We start from the raw sequence: 12,024 nt of genomic DNA, 5'->3' as shown, positions 1-12,024 counted from the left end.
AAGCAGAGTTAAAAACAAGCAGAAACCTAAATACCTACACAGATAAAAAGAAATTTACCTAGAAATCTTTTCTAGTACAAGTTAGTGAGCTCTTCAAACAGAGTTATACATTATCAATTCAGTATTATGCATTTTTTCATTATAAATTTTTATTATCAAAGAAAAACTGTTGTGCTCTGGGCACAAAAGATTTTGACTTAGAAAATTTAACACGCTGCCTACTTTGCAGTTTTCTAGATATTCATACAGTAACTTCAAAAGCATATGTACTTTTAAACATGTATTTAAAATGCCTACACTGGGAATATCTCTTCAGCGTAGTATGATTTAAGATATATCTTAAAAGTAATCTGCCATCCAAACCATCTCTGTATGTAATGAACATTTTAGATGCTCAAAGTCTACCACAATGGGAGCTTTATAAAGGAATCAAACCAAAGATAGGAATCCAGTATCATGAATACCTTTTCTACTTCTAGCTTGGCTGGAAGAAAGTCCTCATCAAGGGCTAAGCACTGTAGAAACAGCTGTAAGGCATCACCTACAAAGCCAGAGTCTTGCAGCACTTTTCCTTTCCGGAAGTAGACCTGAGAAACAGATACCACGAAGACATTTCTAGAGAGTATGTTGAACTGCAGTACTGATCTTAAAAGCATTGCAACAGTTAGAATTAGAACCTGCCGCGACAAAAAGAATGTAGTTCTTCAACAGTGCACAGTGTGGATAATCCATATGCCCTGTCTAACATACATATGCTAGTGTTTGAAGAGTCATGGAATAGCCTGGTGTTAGTCTTCTTCCAGTTAATTTGCTTTGGCTTATACAAAAGGGTTAAAAACCTGACTAGTGCTTAATGCACAAAAGGCCTTAGTTTCCCTCTTCTGGGACCCTCTGGAGAGGAAGAAGGAGGACAAGAAATGCAAATTATTACATAACCTCACATAAGAGCTTACAGGATACCCTTTTTTGCCTCTCTTTCATTAAAAGCCTTATGGTTCCAGCATGCAGGAAAAGATGGACTACAAACAAAACAACCCACACAACTGTGCATCCCTTACGTTCATCTCAATCTACATTCTTAACACAAAACATTCTTAACACAAAACACTGCATTTTTGGAGTTGCTTCCTCCAACTATATTTTATTCTTGAGCACTAGATAGCAACAGGAAAAAAAAATCTGTATATTATTTGGTCTGAAAAAAAAGGTAGAAGAAAAACTACTGAATTTTGCTAAACTTAGTTGTAACTAGATGATGTTGGGACTAAGAACTTATCTCAGTTTTTAAAAGTTGCACTGGCAGTAATATAAATAGTTAGATAAAACAAACAGTTATCTAATAAAAGTTAGTTAAAACAACAATATCTATCTGTACACGAGAATTTGGATAATGGGCCAGAAACTAAACTTCAAAAACAAACAAACAAACAAAAACTCCAACCAAACAACAAACAAACAAACCCCAGAGTGCAGTTTCTACAGGATGACTGACAGTATGAACAGTAGCATCTGTTCAACAAGACTGTGAGATGAGGGCATGCATCCTCTTTGATGGATTTGGGCAGTTTCAATTAAGATGTATTCTGAAGAAGGGAAGCATGCTAATCCTCCTCTTACAGTTAATTTTCCTTCAGAGATAAGGATTGTTATAGGAATCCATCCATCAAACCAAGCTCAGTTAAACAAACTGAGGCTTCTTTCCAAACATACAGAAAAAAGTAGACAATGCTACCAACACTGAGCGGTGAAAAGCAGGAGGGCTTTATGAATTTGCAGTAGCAACTGAACTGCTGAACACAGGACAAACCAAGACAGCAGCAATGTCCCCTCATGTGGCAAGATCTTGCTGCTCCTGCTGCGCTCATTTTAGACAGTGCTACAATATGCAGCATCGTAAGGGTTCTGAAGACCACTGACTCCCCAGCTGCCTGGACTATTTGCAAAGCTCAGTGCCCACTGAGATTCTTTGGGCTTTTTGAAGAAAAACTTCCAAGAAAAGCATCCTTCTCTTAACAAAAATTAACAGATAAACAAAACAAGCCCCAAACCCCAGCTGTTACTGATTACATCACCATAAACCATCCCAACTCTAAGTATATTTATCAACCAGCCCTAACCTGCCATACTCATCAGTAGCTTGTCTCATACAAGTTAACTATTTTCCATGTGCCTTTTAGCATTTTGCACATCTCACAAAATAACATTTAAAGAAGCTGACACAGCTTTTTAAACAATTCAAGTATAATTTAGAATTTATTAATTTTATAGACAAACACAGTATTGGAAAATGACGAGCTCATACCAACTTACCTCTGGCCAATTTGGCATTTTAGAAATAACAAAATTTAGCTCTTCTATGGCTGTTTTATATTCTTGGAGGCCAACATATGACTCAGCTCTGTAAATCCTAAGCATCAAGTCACTGGAATCTGAAGACAGAAATTAGGTAACATTTTTAAAAAATCAGAAATTTGTAATTAGATTTGCTTTCATAGTGATATCACATAATTACAATTTTTTGTACAATACTTCCAAAATTACTGGAGTACATTCTCCCCTAACCCCTAGTGTTTGGGTAATAGAAGTAATTCCAGGTTCATGTCTTTTAAGCTAAGGATCAAATTTTGGATCCTCTAATGTATATTGCAGCAACAAGAAAATATATTTTCAAATATCAGAAAGGCTGACAAAGTACTGCTCTGCACTACTGTGACAACAAAAACTGCAGACCAAGTCAACTTTACCTTTACAGTACATCTAATCAAAACCACAGGAATCTGGGAATTCAGCACATTTGTATTAAAAGCCTAAGCATTACACAGTTAACTTTCAAATGCCCAAGTTTTGCTGTAGACTGTAATTTGTTTTTATAATGCCCAATCCCCTCCAACTACGGCTGGAGATACAGATGCCACTTTCCCAGCACTATCCATTTAGGAAGTACCAGAAGTAGGCTTTATCACTATGTGATCAAAAGAGACAGCCAATACCAGAAAGCCTTTAACACCAGTTGGCAGCCCTGTTGAAAGGAGCTGTGCTAATGGAACTTCTACAATGGGGAAATGGCAGAACGTGTTCAGCATGGACAAGTTCTCATGTCCAACACACAGCATTTTGCACTTTCAGTACAGCAACCTCCAAATGGGAAGCATACCCATCTCCATGCCACTAAAACTATGGTTTTGTAACAACTAAGTGCAGTTGTTGCTTAGAAAATATGCCAGCACACTACTTTGTTATTGATTGTTTTTAAAAATGCACCTGTTTTTCACTGAGTGAGATAAACAAGCCAAACCTTAGTCTACTGTAAACAATACTAAAAGCAAATAGTCCTTGAAGTTTGTTTCAACAAGGCTTTCCTGGGAGGCGATCATTTCAATTTGATATTCTATCTTAGCCTATTCTAAATGTCTAGTATAAACTTTCATAAATTTCCAACATTAGTCTGTTTTACATTTAAAAGTCAGCCTGGTCAATGTTCCCATATATTCCACCACATCACTTTGTATTTAGATCCACAGTGCTACATGTAAAAAGATCTCAATGGAAGAGAAAGGGTTAAGAAAAAAAATCACTGAAGAATTCACAGCCGAAAATAAAGTGTCTCTTCCTTAACTGTCTTTGGAGTTGTCAGTTTCCCTTGAAATATAAATATTGCCAAACCTGCTTTGTTTCATTTTTATTTTAGACATAATAAAATGTTTGTTTTAACAGAAGTCTGGGAAACTCTCTAACTCAAACACTAATTCTGCAAGCAGAACAACTCTGAGGCCTGGTTTCCTGTGGCTTTGTGTTTTGTGACTGCTATAGCCTAGGAAGGTAAGAGCTCAGATCAAACTCTTCAGATAGTTTTTTATGTGTATTTGGCTCTGGTGTCCAGCAGAGTTAGTATCAAACCAAATTTCTTTCTTCAAAGGTAGCAGTAAGTGCAGGTCTTTGTTCTCTGATAAGCTGCCTATTTGTACAGAATCAGAGGAAGCGCATCTTTCTCAGACTTTCAAGTGTAGAACATGACCTGAGGGACTCCAATCCTTTTTTCCTAGGGGAAGAATGAGGGGTGGTTTGAAGATAAAAATGTGAGTTCAAGTTTACAGCAGGTGGACATTTTATACACTTCCTTTTCAAAGACAAATGCATGATTCCAACTGAACTGGTACAAAACAAAGACTAAACCAAGGAGTTTAGCTGGAACTCCAACTCGCTGCTGAACATACAAACACTGCCACTGAATGATCAATACATATAACAAACTGGAGCTAAATATTTCCAAGAAAAAAAAGCCGGATGAGTACAAGTCGTGTTCCTCAGGGCTTGGTATTGGGGCCAGTCCTTTTAATGTCTTCATCAATGATCTGGACAAGGGGATCAACTGCACCCTCAGTCAGTTTGTAGACAACACTAAGTTGGGTGGGAGTGTTGATTTACTGGAGGGCAGAAAGGCTCTGCAGAGAGATTTGGACAGGCTGGATCAATGGGCCAAGGCTACTGGTATGAGGTTCATCCAGGTAAAGTGCTGAGCCCTGCACTTAGACCACAACAACTCCATGCAGAGCTACAGGCTTTGGGAAGAGTGGTTGGAAAGCTGCCCAGTGGAGAAGGACATGGGGGTGCTGTTTGACAGTTGGCTGACCATGAGCCAGCAGTGTGCCCAGGTGGCCAAGAAGGCCAATGGCATCCTGGACTGTATCAGAAATAGCATGGGCAGCAGGCTGTGATCATTCCCGTGTACTCAGCCTCGGTGAGGCCACAGCTTGAAACATGTTCAGTCTTGGGGTCCTCACTGCAAGAAAGGCATTGAGGGTCTGGAGTGTGTCCAGAGATGGGCAACAAAGCTGGTAAAGGGTCTGGAGCATAAGTCTTATGAAGAGCGACTGAGTTTAACCTGGAGAAAAGGAGGCTTAGGAGGGACCTTATCTGCAACTATCTGAAAGGAGGGTGTAGCAAGGTGGGGGCTGGCCTGTTTCTTCTCCCAGGTAACATTGACAAAATGAGAGGAAACAGTGTCAAGTTGCACCAAGGGACTTTTAGTTTGGCTATCAGGAAAAATTTCTTCACCAAAAGGGCTGTCAAGCACTGAAACAGGCTGCCCAGGGCAGTGGTGGAGTCACCATCCCTGGAGGGATTTAAAAGACACGCAGATGTGGCACTTTAGGGACATGGCTTAGTGTGGACTTGGCAGTGCTGGGTTAACGCTTGGACTTCATTATCTGAAAGGTCAATTCTAACAATTTCAACCTAAACAATTCTCTGGTTCTATCTAAATTTATATATCCAATTTTGTAAACATAATTTAATTTTTAGGCTTTGTAACCATGATAAAAACATTTCACAATGTTTCAGCATATATTTTAATGTTTGCCACCCAAAGAGAGGATGTAAACTAATTTCAAATCTCTAGACCAAAGACTAAACAGGAGAAACACAACTAGTGCTTGAATTTCAATTTCAGTAACCAAATATATTGTAAATCCCAAAATGCCTCACTTTAGCATACCTGAAGACAAACGATTTTAATGAAAAGAAGACACTAAGTACTTGTAGGGTAGAACTGTATTACTTGTTATTATTACATTAATAGGAAAGTGTAAAGAGGTGTACACACAAAAACTCACTCAATATGCATTATTGGTTTTAATATTATTTCCAAAGCATCTGCTCCTGGCTAATGTCAGTATGAACTTACCAACAAATGGACTACCTCTGGTGGATCCTGTCTGCTTTTTATATGGTTCTTAATAATATACCAAATTATTCAAAATAAAAGACATGCACATCACAACCACTATGTAGAAAAACTCTAGGACACAGTATTTATTAACACAGTATTACAGGATCACCCTAACTATCAGGGTTGGAACACACAACCCATAAGAAGAGGCTGAGAGAACTGGGTTTGTTTAGCAGAAAACAATTCCCGAAGGCATCAGGAGAACACAACAGCTTTTCAGAATCCAAAAGTGGGTTACCTAGAGGACTCTGAAGTGCACAGTGGAAAAACAAGAGACAATGGTTATAAACTGAAACAGACTTGAAATAAGGAGAAAAATTTTCACTATGAGGATAATTAACCTCTGAGCAGGTTGCCCAGAGAGGCTGTGGAATCTTCAGCCTGTAGGTTTTCATGATTCAATACAAAACCTCAAAAAACTTAAGCACGCTACTCCGATCTCAGTATTTGTTCTGCTTTGAACAGGAGACTGATTGCTCAACAGACCTCCTGAGGCCCACTCCAGCAGGAACAAGTCTGAGATTCAGACCAAACTCAAGCCCATTAGCTGCGTTTTTCAGGACGCTTGATTAAAGGCAAGCGGCACTTGTATTTTAATTCAATATACTTCCTTTAATTAAACTATTTTGTTTCAAACCCTGCAAGGAATATTTTAACCATATGAATATGTTAACATTACTCATGTTTTTCAAAAGTCACTTCTGTACCATGGGAAACAGGTCTCTTTCAAATGTTTCAAGAAACGTAGAAGAGTTATGAAAGATACCTTTTTGAGTAAACTTTTAGCATCAATGCCTTATTTAAGACATCAGATTTATGTTTATCGCAATTTTTTGACTATTTGCATTAAAAAGAAATAGATGAAGCAGCAGCAAGGAAACACTGAAACAGAACATAAACGATTTTAAACATTAATACATTTCTTAAGCCACATCTTTTCAATCTCTAAGTTTTTTCAAGATTTATGTTCTGGAGGAAGATTGAAAGTGTATCAGCAGCTATTAATTTGTTATCTGCTGGCCTGAAATCACCTTCGATTTGCAGTTGTGAGGCCACATCTCTAAATTCACATTTAATGTATGTCTGCACTCTGACTCATGAAGTCCTTTAATATCATTACCAGAATATATGGAATATTGATAGTTCTCAGGAGGGGAGATACAGGAAAGAATTGTACAACAGATCTTAAACTGAGCTTCTAGCACTTAATTCTAGCACGTGTACTGAATTTAAATAATAAAATTTTGATTAAGCTTCACAGCTGGTAACTGTTCTTACATTTTAAACCCTTTTTAAAGCCAAAATTAAAGATGCAGATTCACATAAAAAGGAATCAAAATTCTTTCCCCACAGTTATCTATATAATATTGCTAAATCCATAAAAGAAATAGTAACAAAAACTGTATAATTAATTGCCTCTTTTATTCTTTCAAAGCAATGCTGAAACATGAAGCAGGACCCCTGTGAACATTTGAGATCAATAATGGATTCATCAGTTTTACCCTGAAGGCCACTGAGCGACCTCTCTGACTCAATGTTGAACTTCAGGAAAGAAGTCTGCATCTTATAGTTCCAAGATTTAAAATAGATCAGCCATTTTCTCAGGTCACATCCATCCTATATCCTACACTTTAGAAACACCCTGGCAAATAGACTTGGTGCCCAGAAGTGAACCTCTTTAAATCAGGTTGCCAAAAAGCATATAAAATAGATCTTCGATTTAATCGCACCAACATTAGGAACAGCTTATTCTAGAACTAGATCTAATGTATCTCCCCAGAACAGATTGGAAGGATTAGACTTATGCAAGCTTTTGGGTTTTTTCCCTCCGCTGCAGACAACTGTATAAACGTAATATGCTTAACCTGTAAAAATATTAATTCTTAAATTAACGAACAGGAAAAAAAACGGCTACAAATCAAAATGGAACCCCTCAGGTCACCAGGTGATAAAATTCAGTCAAATAAAAACAACAGAGGAATCTGTCACTGGATCCATCTAGGTGTATCAATCACACAAATCTGACTCCCTCTACAAAGACTAAACTCTGAAAAACTGACGGTATCTCAAATGTCCATGGCACCCAGACACATATATTGTGACGGATATAGGATAGCCTAAAAGCATGCCTCTACCTTCCCTCTTTGCACCCTCTTCCAACACTATATAAAACTCCAACCACACCCACCTATGATGTCACTGCCATTACACAACCTGTCCCCCTCCATGCCTGTCTGCTTATGCAACTGGGCCCGGCCTGCTGGGAATTGTCTTGGTGACACTTAAGACTGAAAATAGGTCTCTCTCTCAGGAAACAAGGTTAAATACACCAACTGCATTTCCCTTGACCGCGCACAGCGATTACCAAACACAAAACGAAGCTGAGCCCACAAGCTCCTCTGTAAACAAGTCCCACACAAGCGTGCGGGGGGAGGCACGAAGCAGCGCATGTGGGACGCTCCCCCTCACCTCCGGAGTAAGTGCGAGTAAGCGTACCCCACTGCCAGGCCGGGCGCTCACCAAGGACCGACCAGCTACGCGTGCCCTCCACTCCGCCCTCCCAATGGAGAGGCTCCTCGAATTCCCTCAAACTCGAGAAAACTTCGGACGTTTTTTACCGGCCCGTTTAGGTCCATGACGGACTCGAAGCAGGGGAGGGAGGGCACACTCACGTACTCCACTACACTCCCAGCCCCCTGAGCCTGCCGTGCCCAGCCACCAGCCCGTCCCGGTCCCGCCGAGACACGGGCGGAACTTCGCGGCTCTGGCGGGCGGAGGAAGGGAGCGCTCCCCTCCCCTCCAGCCTTACCTGCTCGCAGGGCCTGGCTGGCGGCGCCCAGCGCCTCTCGGAAGCGGCCCTGGGCCAGCAGCTCCTCCAGCCGGCTCCCGGCCCTCGCCCTCTCGCACTCGCCCGGGAACCACTTCTCCGCCAGCCGGTTGAGGACAACGCTGGTGCGCATCGGGGCCGCGGCCGTGCTGGTGCCCCCCGCCGGCAGCAGCCAGTCCCGGCAGCGGCGGCAGCGGGCCCGCAGCTCCCTGCGGAGGCAGCGGCGGCAGTAGGTGTGCCCGCACGGGACGGTCACCGGCTCGCCCAGGAACCTCCCGCAGCCGCAGCAGCGCAGCGGCCCCTCGGCCTCGCGCTCCCTGCCCCGGCCCGGCCCCTGCCGCAGGCGGTAGTTCAGCACCAGGCAGTCCACGAGGGTCCCGAGACGCTGCGCTCCGCCGAGGGGGCCGAGGCACAGCGACGCCAGGGACGCGCCCACCGCTTCCTTCAGGCGGCTCGCGGGCACCAGTCGCGCCAGCAGCAGCTCCCGCTCCCCGTCCGCCCCCTCGCCAGGGCCCCCGCTGCCGCCCGGCTCCGGCGGCAGCTCCGAGCCCACAGCGACGGCGGGAGAGGACGCTGCCATCGGCTGCGCGGCTGCGGCGAAGGGGGTGTGGCGCTCCCGCTCCGGACGCCGGGATCGGCTCCGGGCTGGGCGCGGGCGGGGGGCGGGAGGAGGCGGGAGGAGGTTACAAAACACCGCTCCACGCGCGCGCCGCCAACGGCGCGGGGTCACGTGGGGGGGACGGGGCGGGCCCGTCCGGGAACGCCCGTCCAGAGGGTGCCGGTTCCCACGTAACTCCCACAGCCTGCCCGGCGGCGGGGAGGCGGGGAGTGAGCGTCTTAGTGGGGACGGGGGGAGTTTGCCGGGGAAGAGGGACAGCCCTACGAGCTCCGGGTTGGCTACTGGGAGCGGCTGCTGTGGTGAGGGTCGGGCGTTAGCAGGGCTGTGGGGGAGGCAGGGATACAGGGATAGAGCCGCCGGGGCGGGGAGGGGGGTCTCCAGCGGGGAACGGGGGTGTGTAGCTACCGTGGTCCCGAAGGCATCGCCCGGCGAGTGCCCGCACTCGTCTCGGGCCGCTTAGGCTGTCCCCCTTCCCTTTTGTGTTAGTCTTTTAATGGAGGACACGATAAGATAAAAGTTACAAGGTTAAGGAAAAGCTATTTGTCCTTAGGGTTTATGCATTATCCCCTCTGTTCCCAGCCCTCGCAGGTCGGGCTCGGATGCGCTCGCTGCCGCGGACCTGTCAGAGCCTGGCCGGGCAGCGAGGCTTGGGCTTTCCGCGAGTGTGGAACGGCAAGTCGAGCTCTTCTGGTGAAGCGCCTCATCTGTTCCGCCTGAAGTAGTCACAGTGGGGAAATGTTTAGGCTTTTCAGGTGTATGTCAGCCTCTAATGAAAGCTTGAAGCCTATTGCATAAGTGCTATGTATTTATAGTTGTTACAATGCTTTTTTTTAAAGTTAAAAGGCTGTCATAAATCCAGACGTTTCAGATAAATATAGCAGTACCTTTAAATTAATTTATGGTCTTTGAAAGGAACAAAGCTATATTTGTATTCCATCTATGACAGGCTGTAAGATGATGCTGAATGTTGTTAAGAGAGCTATAGCAAAGATGCCGTGACTGGAAATAACCAGACACATCTGGATTTACATCCAGGTGTTTTGTCTGAATTCAGCCACTCCAAGCTACATCCTTTGCCTTTACAGTGTCTTTCAAGTTCCTAAAGTAAAAGATAAAAGATGTCATGGTAATTGAAATATGAGGAGACCGTGAGTATATTTTAAACACTGACAGGAGAGATAGTCTCTTAGAGTAATTAATTAAAAAATGGAGTGAGTTAAGAAATTACACTCTAAGTATCGAAAAGATGTTTATAGTATGAACTTGAATGGTGATGGGATGATGTAAAGTGCTTTGAATTATTATAAATGGTTTTAATGGGTTATGGATTCTGGTGTGGACATGCAAGTGTGAGTTGACCCCTCAAAAAGTATCAGGGAGATAGCCAGAGAAATTGGACAGAAGTAAAACCTGAACTGTTAAAGAGAGCAGTAGTTTATTTTGCATTTCAGATTAGATTACCTATGGAAGTAGAGTAGAAAAATAAAACAGGACAAAGTTCAAGGGCTTGTGGGACTGGAATTAGAATAGTCAGGTTGTCCTCTGCAGGAAAAATTTAAAACAATAGAAATGAAAACCTGTTTCCACCATTGCTACTTCCGATGATTCCTATAAAAGTTCATATGTTAGCATTTACACTGATGATTCAAGCAGTTATGAGTATAATGAACAAAATCAGCTATTTTTCTTAATTTCTAGTGAGCAAAATACTCATGGCTTTGCCAGCCTTGAGGTTTTGGAGCGGGAGAGTTGAGGTTTTTCCCATCTTTCTCTTCAAAACTGAAACAGTGAAAGAAGGGATTTGGAGTAGGATGGATGAATAGATGGGAACCTGACATTTTACACAGCTCTAACCAGTCATAGAGATGTCAGGAATCTGGGAGATTATTTAGGGAGAAATCTGACTATATATTCACCTTGTCCTTGTTCTCTAGACATAAATTTTTATCCCTGTTGGAAATGGTACTGATCCTAGTAGGACCTTGGTATTAACCAGTGCTGACATTCTTATATCTTTAAGTAACAGTTGATTCTTCAAGCTTTGGTTTTGGTGTATTATTTTACCTTTGGCATATTTAACTGAAGAAAAAAGCCACCTCAGTTTTCACATCTTTCACTGTGTTACCATCAAATGTGATGGTTATGTAAGAGAGGAAAAAAAGATATGCAACTTTTTACTAGATTAGATAACACACAGCTCCACCACCACTGCATTAAAAATAGTGCACACAAAAATCTCCCCTCTCCCCCTTGCAGGGTCAGATGAGTGGTACTTTAAAGCAACAAAACCTTGCGACTGTGCAGTTCACATGGGCCATTCTAAGAAAGATGTCAGGGATTGTCCTTTCTCTTCATGCTGTAGAGCAGTATGGTGCTGCTGCTTATGGAAGTCTTGGTTGTCCTCATTCGGAAAGTTACCTACAAAGTACTGTGCCTTCAGTGAGGCAGATGTACATTCCTTTCTTACCCTTTTTAAGCTATTGATTGGATGTTTTCCCAAGCAATTCCTTGTGTGAGCAGTGTGTGCAACCCAGTTAAACATGAGATGACAATAAATTAGTGATTCAAGTTGTGTTTGACTCTGCTTTAGGTAAATTATATGCAATGATTCTGATTTAAGATCTTCAGAAATCAACAGCAGTATAAACAAAATGAAGGAAACCCAACCCAGGCTAAGGGAATAAGCAGTGGACCTAGAAATTAATACCTGCATACTGAAAATCTGGAGCAGAGCCCCATTTTTACAGTGCCTCAACATATATCCCAAGAAACAGAACTGGTAAAGGGTCTGGAACATCAGTCTTATGAGGAGCAGCTGAGGGTAGTAGAGTTCATCCCAGAGGCTGGTCT

The 12,024-nt window shown here is 42.8% G+C and overlaps 2 protein-coding genes across 6 annotated transcripts in view; one reads left to right on the top strand and one right to left on the bottom strand.

The window, feature by feature from the left end:
- The window catches only part of LONRF1 (LON peptidase N-terminal domain and ring finger 1), a 28,086-nt gene extending 18,905 nt beyond the window's left edge, over nucleotides 1-9,181 (bottom strand). For 2 of the 3 annotated variants that reach the window (XM_064652820.1, XM_064652821.1), the window contains exons 1-3: nucleotides 8,538-9,181; nucleotides 2,311-2,429; nucleotides 465-587 (exon numbers count right to left, since the gene is read on the bottom strand). In XM_064652820.1, coding sequence (XP_064508890.1) covers nucleotides 465-587; nucleotides 2,311-2,429; nucleotides 8,538-9,135 — 840 coding nt within the window. In that variant the 5' untranslated portion in view covers nucleotides 9,136-9,181. The remainder of the gene's footprint in view (nucleotides 1-464; nucleotides 588-2,310; nucleotides 2,430-8,537) is intronic. The other variant, XM_064652819.1, reaches the window with a different exon arrangement.
- Nucleotides 9,182-9,365: 184 nt separating this feature from the next.
- The window catches only part of TRMT9B (tRNA methyltransferase 9B (putative)), a 123,157-nt gene continuing 120,498 nt past the window's right edge, over nucleotides 9,366-12,024 (top strand). For all 3 annotated transcript variants that reach the window (XM_064652827.1, XM_064652825.1, XM_064652826.1), the window contains exon 1: nucleotides 9,366-9,473. The gene's annotated coding sequence lies outside the window, so the exon portion shown is untranslated. The remainder of the gene's footprint in view (nucleotides 9,474-12,024) is intronic.

The sequence above is a fragment of the Pseudopipra pipra genome, chromosome 4 (assembly GCF_036250125.1).
Source record: "Pseudopipra pipra isolate bDixPip1 chromosome 4, bDixPip1.hap1, whole genome shotgun sequence".
NCBI classification, from domain to species: domain Eukaryota; kingdom Metazoa; phylum Chordata; class Aves; order Passeriformes; family Pipridae; genus Pseudopipra; species Pseudopipra pipra.
This window is presented reverse-complemented; position numbering and strand designations above follow the sequence as displayed.